This window comes from Macrotis lagotis, chromosome 2, assembly GCF_037893015.1.
Source record: "Macrotis lagotis isolate mMagLag1 chromosome 2, bilby.v1.9.chrom.fasta, whole genome shotgun sequence".
Classification (NCBI taxonomy): domain Eukaryota; kingdom Metazoa; phylum Chordata; class Mammalia; order Peramelemorphia; family Peramelidae; genus Macrotis; species Macrotis lagotis.
This window is the reverse complement of record NC_133659.1, coordinates 67,744,375-67,767,854: the sequence shown is the minus strand read 5'-3', so window position 1 is coordinate 67,767,854 and position 23,480 is coordinate 67,744,375. Positions and strand designations below refer to the sequence as shown.

The following is a 23,480-nucleotide window of genomic DNA, read 5'->3' as shown; positions in this document are numbered from 1 at the left end:
GAACTTAGAAGTCATGCACTTTGAGACAGGAAAGACCAGTATATATCACTTCCCATTGGAGAATATCAGGCTCAGGTGCTAAGTCACTCCCCAAGCACCACCCCTTGTCCAATTTATTACAGAAGTATATTTAAGAGGAAGCACAGCCCCTTCTTGCTTCTTCTTGACTAGATAGATCTTCCACCCTGCAGGATGTATGCACCTCTCTTTCCTTCTGAGATCACATGCTCCCATTCGAGGCCCTAGTGGTTCACCATGGGCTCCCATGCCAGGTGACTGGGGTGCTCTCTTGTTTGTTCTCTCTCTCTCTCTCTCTCTCTCTCTCTCTCTCTCTCACTCACTCAAACTTCATGGAGACTATCCTCAAAGTGCTTACTGTTTTTCTAGGAGTTAGAACCTGTTTACTTTGTAATAATTTGTAAAAAAAAATCAGGAGCAGTTTTAAAATTTGAGGGAGCACACGAATTTCTTCATCTTTCAGTAACCCTCAAATTCTATCTTTAATTGGTGATCCCAAAATCCCAGTGGCTATATAGCTAATGTTGTAATCCCTCTTACCTTCCTTCTACTCATGGTGTGTAAATGAGAAAAAAATATATATATGCTATCAGTGGCAACTTGATTATACAGGAGATAGAGTGCCAGATCTGGAGTCAGGAAAACTCTTCTATATATGTTGCCTCCCTGCCAAACATATACTAAAAGTATTATTATTCCCATTTTAAAGGTGAGGAAACAGAAACTGAGAGAGCTTAAGTGAATTATCCAGAGTCACATAACTAACTAGTCCAGGAGGTCAGAATTTATCTCAGCCTTTCCTGACTCCCAGTAGCAATATTTTATTCACTATTACCATGTAGCCTACACACGATCCCTGACATTCCTTAATTCTGTGATCTTATAGTATTTTTTTTAATATCAATAAGTGAAATCACTTAAAATTAGGGAAGTTTCTTATAGTTACAAAATTTTAAAAATCTTGGAAGGAATGTCAGTTTTTAAGGAAAATTAGTTAGCAATCATTTTCATGATTCAATTTTTCCAATAATTGGAATTATTTAGAGAACTTTATATCTTTTGCAGATGAATATATTCAAATAATCAAAACAGATCTGAAATGAGGTCTACCAATTACATGGCACCTTTAATAAAATCCTACTTGGAAAATGTATGCTATGAAAATGATTCAGAAGCCTGGCATCATTTCAACTCAGATCCATGGTGAATAAATTTCTACCCTACTGTAGTCTTTCAGGATATTTGTAGCTAAACATCAGATGTTTTGCATTTGAGGGACACTGCCATTTGATAATGAAGTTTTAACCTTCAGAGTACCTACTCCAGGGAAAGAATCCCCAAAGATATCAATTAACTTTAACATAACTATTTCTAAAACAAGAGAACAAAATTATTTATCAACCTTCAATACAAAATTCAAAAGCTGACAGTGAAAAGTGTTTTATAAAAAAAAAAGTGACCAGGATGCATTTTTCTAGGTTTTAATTTTTTCTAGAGGGCTTGAATACAAGTGGCTTAATTGCTATGAGCCTTTTCAGTTTCAAAGGACGTTGTATTCTTGAGTATGCATATTAATTAAGAACTGAAAGTCAGGGATAGTTAAAAAATGTGGAGAGTCAATAAAGATAGCATAGGCCTTATGGATACCACCAGATTAGTTGGGTACTACCCAGAGAATAGAGCTTTGTAAACCTTAAAACATTATAGAAAAGGGAATTACTGTTATTTGTTGTTAATCATTAACTACAGGAATTAACTGTCTGCATTATATCTAAATCTGTTTCATAACTTTCTATATCACCTTAGGTTAAAACACTATGATCAAGACTCAGACTCTGAAGGATAATCTTACAAAAATGATCAGGAGTGGGAGCTTTCCCCCCTTAAAGGCTGTATAAAAATGAGCAAGCTATATAACTTCTCTTAAACTGCTTTTTAGTCTGTAAAATGAGTAGCTAGATCTAGTTACTTCAGGTCCAATGAAACTGAACATTAAATGATTCCACGGTTTGTATGTGGATTCTTAATTTTTACCTTCTAATCTGCCAAGGTGAGGATTCTGAATGGATGGGGTGGCTCCTATGTATGAAATCCTAAAATTTCAACTAGGAAATTATAGTAGCCACATTAGCCACTGTGGGGTGCTCTGTAAATCAAATAAGGGATAGCTCTAGAAAGTTCTGAGAGATCACTGTCATCACAAAAAGAGAGTATTAATAGACAGTGCTCCAATTTAAGCTTCATAATAAAGAGGGTACTCTACTTAAGTTTTAAAACTACACAAAGACTTCTGGAAAATTTTGTTTAAAATACTTGTATAAGAACAGGTCATAAATTTGTACAGCAATGTGGGCTAGAGTGTAAACTCGGACAGACTAGGGTTGTATAAATGAAGCTGTCCTATATCAATAACTTCCAAGAAATAATTCATCTCTAAATTCTTATTGTTATCAAGAGGTTAATATTGGTTCTTTCTAATACCACAAAAATGAGAGACCACATTGCCATTTCCCATACTCTACTCCCATAGAGTTAAGTATGCATGCTTAAAATGTTTTTCTCAGAAAGGAAGCATAGATCAAGGCTCTGCATAAACAAAGGCTTTCTTCCATGGACAGCCACATATTGCAGCATATGCAAACCAAGTTCAAACAACATGAAGACAGTGTTATGGAAGAGTCAATTATTAAAATTCAGATTCAACTGCAGACTAAGAATAGTTAATGGTATGGGTCATAGTACCAACACTTTGTTTTCCTATTTAAAACCTGTTATTTCAGGTAAGGTTCTTTGATTTATGGGAGCTACTTATGGGCATTTCCACAGTTTCCCCACTCTCTTGCTACTTATGCAATCATTTAGAGAGCAGGGCAGCTAGGTTGCACAATGGTTAGACCACTGGCCTTGAAGGCAGGAGGACTACAGTTCAAATCCTATCTCAGACACCTGGCTCTTCCTAGCTGTGTAACCTTGGGCAAGTCACTTAACCCTGACTGCCCTGCATCACCAGTATCCTGATTCATATTTGGTCAATGGACCCAGATAGCTCAAGAGGAGAAAGTGAAGCTGGTAACTTAGCATGCCCCACCCCACTCAAATCCAATTCATGTGTTTGTTATGGCATCACCTCCCTGATGTCATGGCCTTCTTCAAAAATGAAGGACAAACAATCATTTAGAGATGTCTGAGAATGCACATTATTTAAGCAAAATATCCTAGGTAGATTTATGAGAATCAAACATTGTGCAAATACATGCCTACTGTTAAATGTTGAATACATATAAAAGATAGTGTTTTCAACAACTCATATTCCAGAAGGGAAAGGTAGAACCAGAAGCAAAATTAGGTGAAGGTGCAATCTTTCTAGGTTTTACATTTTTCTAGAGGGTTTGAATAGAAGTACTTAAATGCTATGAGTATTTTCAGTTTCAATTTCAAAAAATAAGTTTCATATTAATTAAGAACTGGAAGACTGGGATAATTAAAAAAATTCACAGATTTCAGAAGTCTGAGACCAAAAGCACAAAATCACACATTATCCAAAGTATAGAAAGGTCAATATTACCTGAAATAAATCAAAAGCAGTAAGTCATCAAAAAAGGAATTAGGGACTGACTAAGGTAAAAATTATAGGAACTAAGCAAAAAGTAGAACTAGAGCTCAATCAGAATAATAATTCTTACTATGAAGAAAAATGAATTTTTCCTATCAGACTATAAACTGATACATTTCAATATTTCATGTTTATGAAGGTTATCTTATTTTGTGTTGTGGACCTCTTTGGGGATCTGGTAAAGTCTGTAGAATTTTTTTTAATAATTGAATGAAATGCTAAATTATAGCTAAAGATTATTGAAAATAAAGATGCAATTTTCTCCCATGAAAATTCAAAAACTACTTGCAATTTGTTCATGTACCTCCTGGTCATCCGAGGAACTCAGGTTAAGAACCCCTGTTCTAAAGGATTTGTGCTGGTCTAAAGAGGGCATAAATAAAGAATTCTACTTTTGTGCTTTTACTGATGAATTAGGTAAGGAGGTGGAAGGAAGATGTGTGCAAAGGTATATATCAGAAGGGCAATGTGTCTGTATACATAAACATTCATAATTGAGTCCATGAAGGATCCTTGTTTTTGTTGGTATGGGGGTTTACGCTCCCAAAGTAGGTCACAATCTAGAGACAGTAAGTCATCTTCAAGAGTTGCCATGGCCTCAAAAGCCTACTCTTTGACCCTAGCAATGCCATACCAAGTCTATAGTCCACACAAGATAAAAAAAACAGGAAGGAAAAGGATATTTATAGTAGTTTTTTTTCTGGTAACAAGGAACTAGAAATTACAGGGATGCTCATAGGTTGGAGAATGGCTAAACAAACTGTGGTAAGTTATTATGAAGGAATGCTATTGTGTTATAAGAAATGATGAACAGGATGCTCTCAGTAAAAAACTTACACAAGCAAATACAATGGGAAATGTACTTTATACAAAGTAACAGCAATGTTAGAGGAGGATTAGCTGTGAATATGACTTACCTTTTCTCTGCAAAGCTGTGATCCAAGAGAACTCTGAAGGACTACAATAAAAAATGCTATACAACCCAAAGAGAGAGCTGATGGTGTCTGAACACTGAAGCGTACTTTTATTTTATTTTCTTTGAGATTTGTTGGGTTTTTTAGGGGGGTGCTTACTTTGACAACATGACTATTGTGTGTAATGTTTTTATGACTACACATTTTTAACCTATATCAAATAATTTGCTTTCTCAATAGGGTGAATTGGAGTGGGAAGAAGGGAGAGAATTTGAAACTCAAGGTTTAAAAGTGTATATTGAAATTTGTTTTTGCATGTAGGGGAAAAATAAAATAATTTTTTAAAAAAAGCTGTGAATGTATGTATCACTGATACATAGGTATTGCAAATATACACAAACACCCATACATATCTGTGTACAAACTTTTTTTTTGGGGGGGGGTCAAGATTAATGATTTCAATGATATAGAGATCTCCTGCTAAGGAAATTGCTTCTACCAATAGAGATCAAGACCTGTATGCAACTCAAGGTCTCAAAGAATTGTTTGAAACAGTAAGAAGTTATGTGACTTGTCCAGGGTCACAGAGCTATTTGAACTTTTGGTCTTTCTGACTACAAGTCTAGGTAACTATACTATAGCTTGTTGATTTTTATATACCTATCATATATGATATACCTATAAACTGAAATGATACATACATGTTTTCCTAAGAAACATGACAGTATTTAATATGGAGATATTGTCTGTATATGAAAAGATATTTTCAATAAATCAGCAAAAAACAAATAAAAGCCATCTAAACACTAACTTATTTATCTTTCAGTGATATAGCAGCAACCTCAGCTATATCACTGAACCTAAAGTATATTTATGGATTGAACAAGCAATAAAAATACATTAATTCAATTCCATTCATTTGAAATTCATAATTCAATTATTTATATATATATATATATTCCTTGTTATGCAAAAATTATAAAAATTCTTATGTGAGGCATTTAAAATAAAAGTTTTATTTATTTAAACCTAAATAAAATAGATTTATTATGACTCAGCATTTTCTTTAATCAAATTACTTAATTTGATTTATTGGTATCAATTTTTTTCTTACTTGTTACTATGTTTAATTATAAATATAGTATATTATGATATAGAATAATTTATAGTACACTTTATTTTAGCTATAGGTATCCATTTTTAACAAGTTTATAGTTTATTTAATTATATTACCTTAGTTTAATAACTCCATTACCTTAGTCTAATTCCATTATTTTAGGGTGGCTTATTGAATAGAGAGAGCTGACCTCAAAAATAGGAAGACCTGGGTTCATGTCCTACCTCTGACACACATTGGCCACATGACCTATATTTAACCTCTCCGTGCTCTAGTTAACTCTATAAAGACTTCAAACTGATAAATGTGCCAATCTGTTCTGGTAAAAAGATTTTCCTCATTTGGGAATTTCCTCTACTGCCAGTGAAATCACAGGTCCAGTCCCTATCCCTATCTTACTGCAGTTTACAACAGTATTCAGTTACAACAAAATTATATTTTAAGAACACATCCTACAGCTGACACAAAATTTATGTTCTATATTCCAAAATAGTGGATTTTTCCTTCTGGATTTCTGTCTCTAAATACAAGAGTACAGAAAACAGAAAACTCTGAAATTTTTAAAATGAAATTTGTCTAGATTGGCTTAGGTTTCTAAGAGTCACTCACTGTACCTCACAAAGCAGTAAGTCAATGATGTGGAAGACCATGCATAGAGGGAACTTGGCAGTGAAGAGGGTGAGAAACCACTGTGATGCATACATATGAGCCTCCAGATTCAGGTCACAGAAGTGGCTATGCAGATCTGGTAACTGCTCCTAGAATATAAAGAAGAAAAATGAGGAAGGAGAAAGTCAAGTCAGAAAATATGTCTTTTGTGTCTACTAGGTAAAAGGTGTCATACTAGGCAATGAGAATGCCAAGATGAAAAACAATATAATTCTTGCTCTTAAGAACTCACAGCCTCCTGTAGAGATATTACATTTATACAAATAAGAAGAAAACAAAACAGATTATGAATAGGGAAAGGTAAAATTCCAAAGGTTTTTACTATTGCTGAATTAGAATTTTAGGGCAATACAATCATTATCCTTCACCCTCAGTTCTCTTCAAATGCCTCATAATGGCTCTGGAAGGTTCTCTCAATCTGGAAAGTTGACTTCCAGATGTTCTAAGAGTCATTGTACCTCACAAAGCAGGGAACATCTGATTCTAGGGCCACATAGATTCAAGGCTGTCAGTCCAATATAATGGAGATTTATCATTAGGCTGGCTGCACAATAATGCATTTTTTTGGCCAAAGCAATTCCCAATGGCAGATTTCTAAGTTATAGAAGAGCAGTGAATGATCTTCATCAGTAGAAGCAACACACACAGTGAAGTAATCACAGATTCTCATTAATAAAACAAGTGTGAAAGGGACAAGGGAATCAGGAAAGTTCTCCAGATAGACTCTAATGTGAGCATACCTCATGAAGCATACATGGAATTGAGTTGAATTCCCCAAGCCAATTTTAGGGAAACACATGATCAGGGTTAAATGACTATGGGTTGTGGGAATCAACCCTTGAAGCAACTTCAGCCCCTGGACCTATGTGTCCCTGAATGTTCAACACAGCTCCACAGGGTATGGTACAGTAGGAATAGATTATGAAGGCTCCATTGACTATGATAATTATATAAGTATTTCTACTGTGACTTTAATCACCTTCTAAGATTTACCATTTCTGGAAACATTAGAAAAAGTAACATTAAGACAGGAGTTGGAGTAATGAGTTGGCAAATGAATAAAATAAGTAAAGGTATGCTATGCATAAAGCAAGTCTATGTTGTCACTTGTTCTTCAGGAAACCTTTAGCTTTTGGCAAAACAAGACTTCTCCTAGATAAAATGCTTGATGTTAAAAAAAAAATAAAGACCACTTCTAAAACTCCAATTCATGTTTTGATCACCCTACCAATAGTTCAAGGCCTAAACATATAAAAAAAATATAATCCTTCCTTGAAGATGAACTATAATCAAGAAGATTTGTAGAGAAGGGAAGCAGTCTGTCAGAGCAGAAAATGCCTTCTTTCTATTGGAGACAGAACATCTGATTTTCATTCTTTTCAATGAACAAATTCTTTTAATTTGAGCAAGACACTTAAACTATTTCCTTATCTATATAATTAAAGGGTTGAACTAATGATCTTATTTTCTCAGTTCCAACTTTTTTATGCCTCTAGTCATCTAATTTCCAGATTATGTAATCATTCCAATAGCTCCTTTGTAACTTAGACAGCTTCAACAACACAATAAAAATTTTTATTTTTCTTTTACAATAATGTACACTATAACACCCTAAATCCAAACAACTGCTGGAATTGTCTGAGTATGTTATATGGGACTAAAATGATCTTATATGAGAACTTCATTTTCTTTTTCTTCCAGACAAATGAGTAAATGCTCATGTATAAGAAGTTAAAATTTATCTCCAAAAGCAAGGAAAGCAAAATACAGGGCAACAACACAGTCATTTTCATTATGGAAAAGACAAAGTCAAAACAGAGTAATGCTTACTCTAGTTTCCATAATTAAACCACTGGGAAAACATCAATTATTGCACAGGGTGACTGCTTTAAAACTATCACAAATGCACATACATCCTCCAAATACTTTCAGTGGGAGCAGATTTCAAATGGTCACACTGTAGACAGATCATATTACTAAAAATGCTAATGGAAGAAAACAGATTACTGAAGTGCTATCCCTTCAGGATTTCTAGCTCTTCATTCACCATATATAATAAGCTAGACTAGGAAGGTCATTATATCCAATGTGATGTTTTTGTAATTACATTTCATAAAGAAAAATATAAAAACTCAAATCAGATGAAGCTAATAGCTATCTACTATTATTTCAATAATAACAATCCATTAGAGTAGGATAATGCTTTATGTCATTGGGTAAAAAACCTTTCAAAACAATGAACTTTTGTCTCTATAAGTGAAAACTTAAAACAGCTGAATGACTAAAATTACAAATGATAAAATTAAATTTAGAAATATCTAGCTTCTTGAATGCTTGGAAAGATGCAAATTTATTATAGTCTTCCCCTGCCTAAATTTCTTAATGGCCTTGTTCTCTTATCTCACTTGACATTCACTTTGACAGTGAAAAAGGCCATGAGACTTGTTTAGGAAAAAACTGAAAACATTTCTTGCTTTTAGACCTATATTTGGCTTGTGTACTTGTTAATTTGGGAAGAACTCATTATATTCTGAATGTGTTCTCTATAACTTTCCTAATTCTTTCACATCAATGGTGTGGCAGTCAGATAGCTAACAACTTAATAAATGTCTCATCAAATAAATGTATTTTATTAAAATAAAAATCTTTAATGTGCTGGACATAGAAGGTTCCAAAATGTAAGCACCAATTTAATGAAATTTAATTTCTGATGGTTTTAAGTCTCATGAATAAGATTAAGCAAAGTCCTTGATCATTTCTAACATCAATGTATAATATTCAATAGAACTTGTTCACTCATTGTGGATCATCCCTATGACTCATATAATTCCCTTCATCACTAGATAAAAATTAGTGATTTGGATCTTACCTGCATGAGTCGTTCCAGCTGATAGAATTTACAGTGAAGATCCTCAAAGTTATTTTTGTAGAGATCTCTCAATCCATAGTCATACATAATCTTCACCAAAACACAGAATGCCTGTTCTTCAGGCATCTGGAGAGGGAAAAATACAATAAGAATGACTAAGGAAAATGAAGAATTTTCTTTTGGTCTTACATTGCTATGTTAAATGGCTACAGGTCTTCATGAGAAATTTGTGCCATAGCTTCCTACCAAAAAAGTGACATTGAAAGACCTTTTTCCTATTGCTTCCAGATTCACCTTTTAAAACCCTTTTCCCTTTTCAATGACACTTCTCTGCCTACAAAGGATTCAAGCACCTCTTTTTTCCCTATAAAAACCTACTCAGATGAGGATTTGATTGTGATTTTTTCATTTTGCAGTTTGATAAAATAGAAGTTCCTTGAGGGTAAGAGACTTTCATTTTTATTTTTCCTCAGTTCTTAACTCAGGGCCTGTCACAAAGGTTTACAACAGATAGGTTATCTCAGGAGTAAAGGCACGAATTACTGGAATCAGGAAAGATAGCTCAAGCACTAAGAGAGAGAGAGAGAGAGAGAGAGAGAGAGAGAGAGAGAGAGAGAGAGAGAGAGAGAGAGAGAGAGAGACCCTCCAAAAGAATGAAAATTCTTTGAGGAGAGGGACTGTTTAATTTTTGTCCCTTCATCACTAATATTTAGTATTTTTTGTTCAGTCATTTCAGTAACATCAGACTCTCCATAACCTCTTTTGGAGTTCTGTTGGCAAAGATACTTCAGTGGTTTGCCCATTTCCTTATCTGGCCCATTTCACCTATGAGGAGCTGACACAATAGGGCTGAGTGATTTGCCCAGATCACATAGCTAGGAAGAGTCTGAGGCCGAACTCATAAGTCTTCCTTATTCCAAGTTCAGTGCTCTAAGTACTATATACTACCTAGTTGCCCCAATACTCTACATAGTATTTGACATACAGTGAGAACTTGATAAAAGCTTCTTGATTGATTAGATGTGACAGAGGTATGAATATAATGAAATAAGAGTTATGTGGCACATAATGAGATACCAATATCTCTGAAATTATATCAAATAAGTAGCTGTCTAATCTACTAGTCATTAGCTCTCAAGGGTCATCCATCAGAGACATATACATCTACAAAAGCACCTATATTGAAATGTGCTTTGTCTAATTGGCTCTGCTGCTTGATTTAAAGACAATGTAGCCGGTGCATGAAACATCAAAAAACATTAGGAAAAAACAAAAACCCTTTAGGAATCATTCTTTCTTTCAATTTGAGTCAAACTAGCTGTCTTCAGACAAGGAGAGCTACAATGAAATAGTTAACAGGGAACTGAAACTCAAGGTTAAGAGATGAAGATGACTACTGTTATTGTTGTTTAGTTTTATCAAATTCTTTGTGATCTCAAGGATGAGACAGTCAATGGGTTTTCTTGGCAATGTTTCTGGAATTGTTTTCATTTCCTTCACTAGTGGAATAAGACAAACAAAGATTAAGTGACTTGCCCCAGCCACATAAGCTAATAAGTGTCTGAGGCTGGATTTGAACTCAGTTCTTCCTGATTCTAGGCCCCATGCTCTATCTACTGAGCTAGCTAACTGCCTCTTTTTTTTAAGGTTTTTGCAAGGCAATGGGGTTAAGTGACTTGCCCAAGGCCATGCAGCTAGGTAATGATTAAGTGTCTGAGGCCAGATTTGAACTCAGGTACTCCTGACTCCAGGGCCAGTGCCCTATCCACTGTGCCACCTAACCACCCCAATAGCTAGCTACCTCCTAAAGAAAATTAAGATAATATCAATGAACACAAGGCATCAGATCTAAATGCACTACCTCCCAGATGAGAAAAGTATTTTGTGATTGTGATTGCCGAACAGTTGCCATTTATCTCTAAAAAAATCATGAGGCCCAGAAGTGGAAGAGGTGTAAATGTCTTAGTTTAAGGGGGAGGAAGTAGAATCTATAAAATATTGGGATGATGAGCTAAATTTCCAGGATATATTATTAATTATTTTTTAATGGTTCGTAGGTAAGTAGTTAATACTGAACCAACACATCTTCATCAAGAATATGTCATGTGAGAATAATATTACTATTTTTTTGGTAGGCTCAGTAGGTTGGTAGATTGGAGCAGGTTGGGGGATGTGCAAGATGTATGCAGACCTATATTTCAAAAAGAATTTAATAAAATACGCTTTATTTCTGTCCTGTAAAACAAAATGGAGATATAGGTGATCTAAATTATAGCAGTTAAATGGATTTATTTAACAGGTTGACTGTCCAGATCTCAAGAGTAACCATTAAAAAAAAAAAACCTTTCATACAACCCTATGGGCTGCAATTGATATCTGTGCAATCCCCATGATGCTCTACATTTCCCACATCACCACAAAGACTTTAAGCAACTAGTCTTGGTCAGAATCAACCACTTTAGAGCCCAAGAAGGAACCACCTGGAGAATATGTACCTTTCTTTGTATCCCTAGCATGATACTTAGTAGACACTTAGTGATTGTTGAAATAAAGAAAATGCTTTGAAAGAAAATTGTAAAAATGTGATGGCTAGATGTATTACAAAGTCATCTCAAATGCAATTGCTACAAGAAAATTCTTTTATTCCTTCCTGTTTTATCAATTGGGCTTTCATCAAAGTTGTTCCAAATGTTCTCTTCTCTACTAAATATCTGCTATCACCAAGCCCATATCCCTTGTTCCCTTTCTCTTCCTATTTATGAAGTTTTGTGAGATTACCTTATTTCTCTTACTCCATATTTTTTTTTAGGTTTTTGGCAGGGCAAATGGGGTTAAGTGGCTTGCCCAAGGCCACACAGCTAGGTAATTATTAAGTGTCTGAGACCGGATTTGAACCCAGGTACTCCTGACTCCAAGGCCGGTGCTTTATCCACTACGCCACCTAGACGCCCCTCTTACTCCATATTTCAAAGTCATTTTATACCTTCACTGGTTGTTCAAGTCTCTAAGGTATCCCTAAATCAGCCTCTTTGTTAAGATTAATATCTCTCCCTATATCTTCTATCTCATCTCTTTCTGGTTCCTCCTTGGAACATCCAACTCCAACTTCAGTGTCTCCTGGCTTATGTCAAGGTATCTCCTACCCTTCAAACAAAAATTCTCTGGACACTTCCAATTTCAAATTATTGTCCTATAACTCCCTAGAATAAGTCAAATATACCCACTGACTCAGCATCACTGAAACTCAAACTCTTAGCAGTTCAAGCTAACAGCCTTTCTTCAGACCTCACCTTCTTTATACTTTTGATAGGTAGGACTGAACAAAGCTTCCCCCTGAATATTCTTTCCTCCTTTTGAAAACTGAAATATTACTCCCCTACTATCTCCTGCCCATATGCTATTCGTATAGCTATAAGCATACTCATTTATCAAATTACCTTTTACTTACATATGAGTGCACATGTTGTATGTGAATTACATAATGGTAGGGACTAGCTCACTTTTATCAGTACCCCCAGAAACTAGAAAAATGTCTTGAACATGGAAAAGGCTTAATAAATGTTGAATTTAACTGAATTGAGTTCCCTAGTTCAGACCTCCCTCATCACCTCTTGTCAGTGATACTATAATTGCTTCCTAATTAGTCTCCCTGCCTACAGTCTCTTCTCTTTCTAATCCATTCTCTTTATATTGATATAATTAATTAACTATAAGGCTGTTTTTCCTTGCTTCCACCTCTCAAGATCCAGAGTTCCCTTAAAGGCCCAATCAACTCAAGAACAATCATTTACACAAAGCTATTCTCCATCCACAAAACTGTTAGTGTTTCCCACTCCCCAATTTTTTTTGTATTTATTTTGCATCTATTTTTATATTTATTTATTTGTGAATATGTTGCCTTCCTCCAGGAGAATGCCAGCTTCTTATGGGCAGGGATTATTCTTTTTGTCACTATATCCTTAATGTCAAGCACTACCCCTACAGGCACTTAGGACACTGATCTTAAGACTATTTTTTAGAGCTGAAAAGGACCTTAAAATGACATAATAATAATTACTATCACTACCACTGTAATAGCAGTTAGCATTTCTATGGCATTTTAAGGTTTGCAATGGGCTCTACAAATATTTTCATTTAACCTTTACAACAACCTTGTTGAAGGCAGGTGACAATTATTCCCACAGTTATCTGTGGATATGCCATATCCCAGCTCTACTCAAACATAAACATATATTTATAAACAGGTCTATGACAGTAAGGGCCCATCTACCAGGTTGTAAATACCTAATACCAAAATAGCAACTTTAATAGTGTTGTAAGGTATACAGAGTTAGGTGACAGTCTCTCCATTTTATAGAAAAGGAAACTGAGGCTGGGAGACATACCCAGGTGACACAATTAGCAAGTGTCTGAGTCAGAATTTGAACCCAGATATTGCCAATTCCTGATCAGGTCTTATACTGACCATACCACATTTTGCAGGTGAAGAACTAAGGTAAAAGTAGTTAAGTGGTTTCATTCATGTGGGTATTTTCTCCAATGAAATAGACTCTAAACCAGCACGTCTATCTATGAGACATGACTCCTGTGACTCCTGTTCACATGCTCTTATAGGTTCACAAAAAGGGGGTCTACTCAATATGCTGGGTATGTTGAGTATGCCAATGGAAGGCAAGGGTTCACGGACTGTCCACTGGTCATCCTTTGCTCTTGCCATGGGTCTAGGTCATTTATTTTTACAGTATCCTTTACTTCAAGGTAAAGTGAATAAGGAAAGAGGATTAGCAAGAATTACAAGAATTCAGAGAGGAAGTGAATGAATGAATGAATAAGTATTTATTAAATGCTTAATATGCAGCAGGCAGTATTCTAAGCCTGGGTTACATATATTTTGAAAAATGACAGTCTTTGCCCATAAAGAACTTATACTCTCAAGTGGAAGACAATTACTGTTAATAGGGAGAACTTTTTCTTTTCAGAAACTGTTCTGATGAGGTAGAAGGAGTGCCAGAAGTGCATGGCCATAGATATACAGCCAGATGGCTTGACTGGGTGGCAGGATAAGATGCTAACTAAAGCATAGTCTACTAGTATGTAAGGCCAGCAGGAGGTGTTGTGGGTTAAGTCGACAAATGTACAAATACACAGGAAGCTATCACCTGCACTGTTCCCCTCCACTTTTGATCTAGCTTCAAGAGCCTTCTCTTTCTCCCTCCCTTCTCCATTTTTTCTTCTACCCTTCTTCTCTCTCCCTCACTTCTCTCACCTGTTCCTCTCATACTCTCCTCCATTGTCTATTTCTCTACCTCCCCTCTCCTCTCCTCCACTCTCTCTCTCCCTACCTCTCTTCTTTCTTCCCTCTCTCTCCTCGCTCTATTCTTTCTTCTGCCCTTCCTCTCTCTCCCTTTCTTGCTCTCTCTTCTCTCACTCCTCCCTCCCTCTCCTATCCTCTCCTTCACTGTCTCTCTCTCCCTCCTCCAACTTACTCTCTTTCTCTTCCTCCCCCCCTCCATTCTTTCTCTCCTTCTCCCCCTCCTCATTCTTACTCCCTCTGTCCCTCCCTTCCTTCTCCCTCCTCTTCCCCTCCCTCTTTCCCTCCTCCCAATTATTCAAGTAGTGGCACAACAGATAAAGCTTTGGATTTGGAGTTAGCAAGGCTTGAGTTCAAATAGAATCTCAGACACTCATTAGTTGTGTGACCTGGCGCAAGTCACCTAAGTGTGATGTGGTTCAGTTTCAAGGACTGTAAAATGGGAATAATAAGTTACCTTCCTCAGTGAGTAGTTATGGGGATTTAATAAGATATCTGTAAAGAGTTTGGTACAGCACCCCCCCCCCCCCCCCCCCCCCCCGCCGCTGGTTTTCTTTCTTCCCATTACAATTTAAACTCCCTAAGGTCAGGGATTGTTTTTATATGTTTTGTATCCCCACTTAGCAGTGTTTGGCATATAACAAGGACTTAATAAATACTTGTTCTCTGAAGGATCTAAAATACAAAAGCTACTTCTGAATAGCTGGACAACAAATAATGCTTGATTTTTAAAGCCTTTCTATTCTATCAGAACAGACAGACAGGAATATCTCCTTATTTCAGCCATTAGTACATCCAGTCTTGCATAGAGTTCATACCTTTTCTGATGTAATTCAGTCCTTAAATGAATAAATTGAGTTCATTCCTTACCTCCCATCCTAGAATCTGGCATTAAGTTCTTCCTTCATTTTTAGTTCACTTATGTACCACATAAAAAATACTAAGTTAATCTCAAGAAATTCCTCAGCAGCTATAGTATAATTAATGATGACTATCTCTACTATGGTCATTTATACGAAATTAGTTTGAAATCTCAGACACCATCTCAACAAAAAACTTCAAATATACTGCCAAATACAAGCATTAAAAAAGAAATCTGAAAACAAAATCTGGAGAGAAAAGAAGTCATAACCATAGCTCCTCTGGAAAAAATAGAAATCTAAGCACTATTTCTTGTCTGGAGACAAAAAAAGGAATCTGTTGTCCACATTCAATTTCATTTATCTTTTTCTCTATGTAACTAGGCTTTTCCCCTGCCAGGCTTGGGGCAAACTGAATCTGCAACCCAGTCAGCTGTCTGATAGTTTGAAGTGAGCTTTATTCCTTCCCCCTCCACTTCAGGGTCAATGGGGGAAGTCTGGTAATACAGGGAGGAAGATGTGGGGTCAGGAAAATCTGCATTCAAAGTATTGCCTAGACTCTGAGCAAGTCACTTAATCTCTTGGGGACTCAGTTTCTTCATCTGATGATAATAACACCTGATGATGATGTTTTATTCTCAAAGAAGTCAGGGAGGTGATGACATGACAAGCACATGAATTAGACTTGAGTGAGGTGGGGCTGTGCTAAGTTACCAGCCTCATTTTCTCCTCCAGCCATCTGAGTCCAGTGGCCAGATTTGATTCAGGATGACTGAAGATAGCCCTGAATGTGAGAAAAGCGGGGTTAAGTGACTTGCCCAAGGTCATACAGCCAATAAGTGTGTGAGACTGGATTTGAACTCAGGTCCTTCAGACTATCACTGTGTCATCTAGCAGCCCCTACCTTCTAATAGCGCTTACCTTCTAGCTATTGTGAGGATCAAATGAGTTATTTGGAAAGTAATTTACAAATCTTAGAACACTAAATAAATGCTAGTTATTATTATTATTATTATTCAGGGCAGACATATCTCCTCTAGCTGCTTCCTTTCCATCATAACAATTCAGGGGTTTGTACTGTGGGTCACGGAAAAGTCTCTTAATTGGTTGATGAATTAGACTTCAAATCAAAGGGAGGATTTCAATCCCTCAGTCTTCTTCTCCCTGAAGTTCTAAAGTATAAGGATGAGCAAGAGTCAAAGAAACATGGAAATGACGAGGTCCCAATCAGTGAGCCCCCTTCTCTAACATTCAGATCTTCTCTGAGTATCCTTCCTGAGTCCTAGCTAAAACCAGGAATTTTAACTATTACTGGTCCTACAACCCTTATCTGCCTCTGGCCCAAGGCTTTTGATCCCCCATATCTTTGTTATCAGAATAACACTAAATAAGGTTATCTTTTCAGCCTTATGCAAAGATCGGTCAAGTGCTTCCAGCATCTGGAATATTCTTTGATATGCAAAAACCTTTTATCAAGCATATGTTATAACTCTGTTAGAGGGTCAATCCTATTGGTGAAGACAATTTTTGACCCCCAGGCCCACAACTATTTGTCTGAGAGCATTTCTTCTCTCTTCCTGCCTTCTCTTTCCCTATATAAAGGAGGGTATGTCAGATGCATCTTTTCTTAGAGTATCTCCCAATTCTCAGTCCATTGTTCCAGCACAGTACCCAATAAAATGCCAACCTACTTGGGAGAGAAAACCCATGTCTCATAATATTATGGTGGTGCAAACCCCAACATAAGCACAGAGACAAGGAGAAATAGAGACTACTGGAAAGAAAGTCTACTTGGTATTCTTGTGGAGATGACCCTGGAGGTTAGGCAATCAGGGTTAAGTAAGTTGTACAAGGTCACACAGTAAGGGTCTGAGGCCATATTTGAACTCAGGTCCTTCTGACTTCAGGACTGATGCTCTACACACTGAGCCATCTCGTTGCCCCAAAATAATGCCCAAGTATCAGTCTCTCAACTATTGTACTAGTACTCATTTTTCCAGGATTCAGCTCTGATAATTCTATTACCTATTATTGGTTAGCATTCTCTTTTCTGCTTGGGACTAAAACTACATTTTGCAACTGTAGAAATCCAAATTCAGAAATCTAAGATAAGGCATGGAATTGAAACACTGGGGAAGTTATCTCTGCCCTGGAAAGAGCAAAGTCAAAGCAAATCTTAAGGGCATATAAAGGTCTGCAGGTTATGAAGGTCTCCAGCTACTGTGGCTTTTAGTACTGTAGTGCTTGCTAACCACTGCTCCATATCTAACATTTGCTATTGTTATTTGAGTCTACTATAAACTCCTTGAGGGTAGCCACTATTTTATCATCATCATCATCATCATCATCATCATCATCATCATCATCATCATCATCATCATCATCATCAATACAGTGAAGTCAAGTGACTTGCCCAGGATTGCACAGCTAGTAATTATTAAGTGTCTGAGGCCACATTTGAATTCAGGTCCTCCTGGACTCCAGGGTCAGTGCTCTATCCACTGCACTACCTAGCTGTCCCCACTATTTAATTTTTGAGGCTAATGCAGTATCAGCATGGTACATACTGCAAAGTGTTTTATTTTTCTTATACAGTTGCAAAGATCAAGCTATACATTATTCTCAATGTAAATAAAGGGCATACACACACATCACTTGCACACACAAAGGCTATGGCCTCGGAACAGATGAATTCTAAGTGATCCAGTCAGAAATTAAGATCATAACTTTAACCTCAGAATCATATTCACATGAACAAGCAAGCTAACTAGCACAGCTAATTACAATTAAAATAATAAGAAAACTTTATATGAATGAAGCCTTAAGGACATCATTATTTTCAAGATTTCTAAGTGGAACAATAATCATTAAGTGCTTATTATGCAAGAGTAAAAAAAATGAAAACATTCTAGCTTTTAGAGAGTTTACACATATACAAATAAACATAATACAAGTAAAATCTGAGAAGGAAAAAAGCATGAACAAGTAGTGAGATTCAGTAAAGACTTCATGCAAGGAACATTATCTGAACTTGCTGAACTGCACATTAAAGGAGAACAATAAAAGAAGACAAGGAATTTGCATTCCAGGTATGTGGGACAGACTAAGTAAATGAAAAGAAACAAGATAATTTATTGAAATACCGTTTCCAAAATCCATAGTTGTATTAAATCTCAATTATTGTACCTAGAGCAAGAGATGAAAAGTGGGAGGGAAAGGAAATTTTTTCATTGAAATTAATTATTCATTAGGGATATTGGTATGTAGGTTTCTTTCTCTGTTTTATTTCTACCAGATTGAGATTTTAGTATTATATTTGTCTCAGAAGGTATCTGGTAAGATGTTTAGTTTTCCTATTGTTGTGAATAATTTAGGTAATAATGAAATTAATTGTTTTTTGTTGCTAGAACTGCCTATTTGCTTTCCAGAGTTCTTCCAAAAAGAAAATCACCTTGTTCAATTCTTCCAGGTATATCAGAATTATATTATAGATCTTTGATTTAAGGTACTATGTCTTATATAATATCATATCATATCCTTACATAGTAATAATATTCAGCACATAGAAGTGTCACAGTTTTGAGAAACTCCTCACTTTTCAGGATCTCTATAAAAACTGATCTGTACATAGTTATCTACGTATCTCTCCCATTAGAATGGGAGCTCCTTGAAGGCCTAGGAGATGCCTTTTAACTTTCTTTAAATCACCAACCATGAGCAAAAACTAATCATTGGATAAATGTTATTTGATTCAGTGACTGAATGAGGAAATGAGTGCCTCAGGTAAAAATGATCTTTGGCACTTCTTTAATAAACCTTACAATTCCCATTTTGAATAAGAGGAGGGGGTATATAGGAATATATCTTTAAAACATCCCCAAAATAATAAAGGTTCTGAAATTCTGAAGTGCAGTCTCTTCATATTCTTGCCAAATGTCCTTTATATTACTTCCTTGGAAGCATTGAATTTGCACAGTTGTAAGAGATATTGGGTAACAATTTGTATTTCACATATATGTTATCCTTATGTAACTTGTGAATCTTTCTGAGCTCTTAAAAAATTAGTGATTCTTTTCTGTAACTAGTAAGCTTCAACACTCATGTCAATAAAAATTAGAGTAAAACAATTTTAAATGATTATTTGATCACATGACAAAAATTTAGCTCCTCAATAAAAATGAAAAATAAATATTGTTTAAAGTAAATTTTTTCTGAAATCTACTTGAAGGAATATTTATCAAAATGAATTTCATGAAATTCTAGCAAAGTCAATAGAGTACCTGAAGTAATATTTAATTCCATATGAAATCCAAATGTTAACATGCTGATTACTGACATAATAAAACTAATTTTAGAAGATGTTATATAAAATGCAGCAGAGAATGTAAATGATTTTTCAAATAAAGACCGTGACCCCATGATCACAGAATCAGATCACAAAAATTCTCCCTTGGTGATAAACTTCCTCCAAATTAATATCATTGCATCATGGATGTAATGAAAAGTTCCTCCTATGATGAATGATGTTTCTACAATCCAAACCCTACTTGATAAACACATGCTAAAAGCTCTCACCAAGACATCTGTAGGGATGTTCATTAATTTATTGAAACTACTTCAGTTGAATTCAATAACACTCATCTTTAAAGTGGTAAACTCGATGGAAAAACGTGAATATATTAATATTATTCACTGGTCTTAAATATCTCATTCATTGTGTATTTCTCTATTTGTAGGCAAAAACTCAACACAGGTTTAGAAAAAACAGATTTTGAAGGGAAGCAAGTTTTGACAATGATTAATATAAGACTGCCAACAATGTCTAGAAGCTAAAAGAAACTGCAAACAAAAACCCAACCAAAAAACCCAGTCAATATAACTGATAAAAACAATTGTCAGCAATGTTCTTATAATGTATCCTCCTGGAACCCTTATAAATCATTTAGTTCATCTATTTCTTTAGCAATGCAATAATTTCCTACTTTTTATAGCTGACAAAAAAATTTTTAAGAATAAAGTTAACTTTCAAACTGAATAGGTCTAGCTTATATAATTTTCTAATTTTAGCTGAAAAGTACCCTATATGGATAACAGACATAAAGGATGAGCTGAGCCAAATATTATAAAATTTACAAGACTGAAATTATGTTAAACATAATCTAATATCTGACTTTTCAGAAGGCATTTCAATACCATGTAATTTCTCAGGTCATTATGAATATCTATTCTCTTTATAAGAAACTACTGATGTCAGTGAAAGTATAAGAACCCCAGAACAATATAAAGTTGGAGCTATAATCAGGCTGGCATGTCATCTAACCCAGGGGTTCTTAACTGAGGATCTGTGAACTTTTAAACCAAGTATTTTGAGGATAGCATTCAATTTAATTGGTTATTTTGTAATCTCATATATTTTCTTTTCTGTATTACCAATATTTTTCTGAGAAGGGATTTATAGGTTTCATCACACTTCTAGAGAGTTGTAAAAAATAAAAAGTTGAAAAATCCAGATGTCACCTATCATTTTAAGCAAGTAAAAATTTAAAACACCAAGAAAGAGAACAGCTAGGCAGCACAGTGGATAGAGCACCAACTCTGGAGTTAGGAGGACCTGAGTTCAAATCCGACCTCAGGCACTCAATAATTGCTTGGCTGTGTGACCTTGGGCAAGTGACTTAATCCTACTGCCTTAAATGAAAACAAACAAATAAATAAAAAAAAATCAAGAAAAAAAGGATTTGTCCAAGATAAAAGTACAGGTAGTAAAATAAGAGAGCCAACATTCAAAACTAGAACTTCTCATGATTTTCCCCACAGAAAACAAATGAACTTTCCACCCTTTAACCATCAAGGCACATCTCTATCATGAAGAAAAAAAGTTCACCCAATGGCAACTGGACTGAAAGAAGTGACTTTTATCAAATGGCACAAAGGCTTCTCAATAAACTCATATGATTTCTCCAATCTTCTAATTAATCTTCTAACTTCTCTAATCTTCTAATTAAAGACTAGACTAAAGCTGCTTTACTGATAATATACTGTGAAAGGTATTACAGTATCAGTTTATCCTTTATTCTTTTCTTTCAAATTAGACACGACATTCAGTGAATCAAAAAATAAATTACTCATGATTCCAGCTCATTTTACAGATGAAGAACTTGAGGCAAACAGGATTAAGGGACTTGCCCATGTTCACACAACTAATATGAGTCTGAGACCAGACTTGAACCCAGAAAGATGTGTCTTTCTGCCTTCTATCCACTGTACCACCTAAAGATTAGTAGTGCTGTTCATAGTTCTTTTTATATCACTTTCTTTACAAAGAATATTATTTGAAAATATGGGGCATTGGGGGAATGAGAAAAAAATAGTACAAAATGGTATGATGTAGCACAATCAATAATCTAAAGCAGAATCTAACAATATGTTGCTTACAAGAAAAACATTTGAAACATAATGACTAACATAATTAAAATGAGCATTGGGAAAAGAATTTAATACTTGAGGTAAATTCAAAAAAGCAGAAGTGGAAATTATAACTTCAGACAAGGCAACAGGAAAAAACAGACAGTGATAAGCAGAAAAGTACATTGTGTTCATTATTTATTTCATAAATGAAATAACACCTACAACTAGCTTTATACATCGATAATGAAGAAATAATAACTAACCTACACTCAAACCCTAATCAGTATAAAATGTGTGTACTTAAAGGAAATGCTAACTATTTTACAGGGAGAAATAGAAATCAAAATATAATAGTTGCCAATCTCCATGTGCCCCTTGCAGATCTAGAAAAAAATTTTAAAAAGACAAAATGAGAAAGAGTCTAAGGACCTGAAAATTTAGAAAAATTAAATAAGATATATATCTGAGACAAATGAATGGGAAATGAAAATGGTACTCCTATTTCTCAGTTTAAAATGACAACTTTAGGCAGCTAGGTGGTGTAGTGGATAGATCACCAACCCAGGAGACAGGAGGACCTGAGTTCAATCTGGCCTCATATACTTAACTGTGTGACCTTGGGAAGTCACTTAACCCCACTGCCTTGCAAAAACTAAAAATAATTAAAAAAATGTAGACTTAGATCAGAACAAACTGTTAGATAGAAGGAATATCCTTTTGTTAATCAAAAAGAAAGGTTTATAAGTAAAATGACAACTATAAAAATTGACTATGACTGCATCATAAAAGCATCACAAAAATGTATAAAGAGAATTCAAGATCAATAATTTACTTCTTTAATATGTTGTTATAGTGCAAACAATATAAGTTAGAATAAGGAAATGTCCCATTAAGAAAATTCTATAGGTAATCTTAGGAAAAGACAATACATAAGAAAGGAAGAATAAAGTCAATTAAAAATTAATATTCTTGATAGTAGTTTCATTTTTTCAGGGTATTTACTCACATGGAGTAGTAGTACAGCAGCAAGAAAAGATTGTCCTTGGCAGTATCCAATATCTTCATCATAGACAGAGTAAGCCTAGAAAATGAGAAGAGAGGAGAAAGAAAAATTAAAAGAAAAATATTACCACCAATATATTTTGACATGTTTAAGGTCTTTTTGATGCTTGAAACATTAAAATTAACCAGTCAGTTGGGGAGCTGAGAGATAAAGAATGGTGAAAAATAAGTACCAGAAGGAACCCATTGGTTCATCATTCTTTTTACTGAAACATTAGTTCCAGTTATACTATCCTCTCAGATCCAGTATGCATACCATAACTACTATATTATTCTAAAAGTGTAGGCAAAGATATTAAGACAGATTTAGTCAGCTATTGAATTGGAACTCAGGGGCATTCAAAGTAGCTAAAATACTCCCTAAGTATTCCTCTGGAAGAGGGTCCATTCACCTTGGACTGGTAATTTCTAGGATTCAATTGAGAGTTACTGTATGAATATGACTAGACTAATATTTAACCCAAGTTTTAGTCTCCTCATCCTTAAAATGGAGATTAAATGAACTACCTCACAGGGCTACTATAAGGATTAGAGGATATGACCAATAAAGTAATTTCAAATATAGAGTATCAGAAATCATCATGTATTATCTTGAGAATGGTGGGAGGCTCAGTTAAGATTCTCTAACCTAGTGATGTA

At 35.2% G+C, this 23,480-nt stretch overlaps 1 protein-coding gene across 10 annotated transcripts in view; it reads right to left on the bottom strand.

Annotated features, from left to right (window-relative positions):
- The window catches only part of RABGAP1L (RAB GTPase activating protein 1 like), a 716,515-nt gene that overhangs the window by 243,276 nt on the left and 449,759 nt on the right, over positions 1–23,480 (bottom strand). For all 10 annotated transcript variants that reach the window (XM_074222075.1, XM_074222079.1, XM_074222077.1 and 7 more), the window contains 3 exons: positions 22,786–22,860; positions 9,201–9,326; positions 6,277–6,420 (listed from right to left, as the gene is read on the bottom strand). In XM_074222075.1, coding sequence (XP_074078176.1) covers positions 6,277–6,420; positions 9,201–9,326; positions 22,786–22,860 — 345 coding nt within the window. The remainder of the gene's footprint in view (positions 1–6,276; positions 6,421–9,200; positions 9,327–22,785; positions 22,861–23,480) is intronic.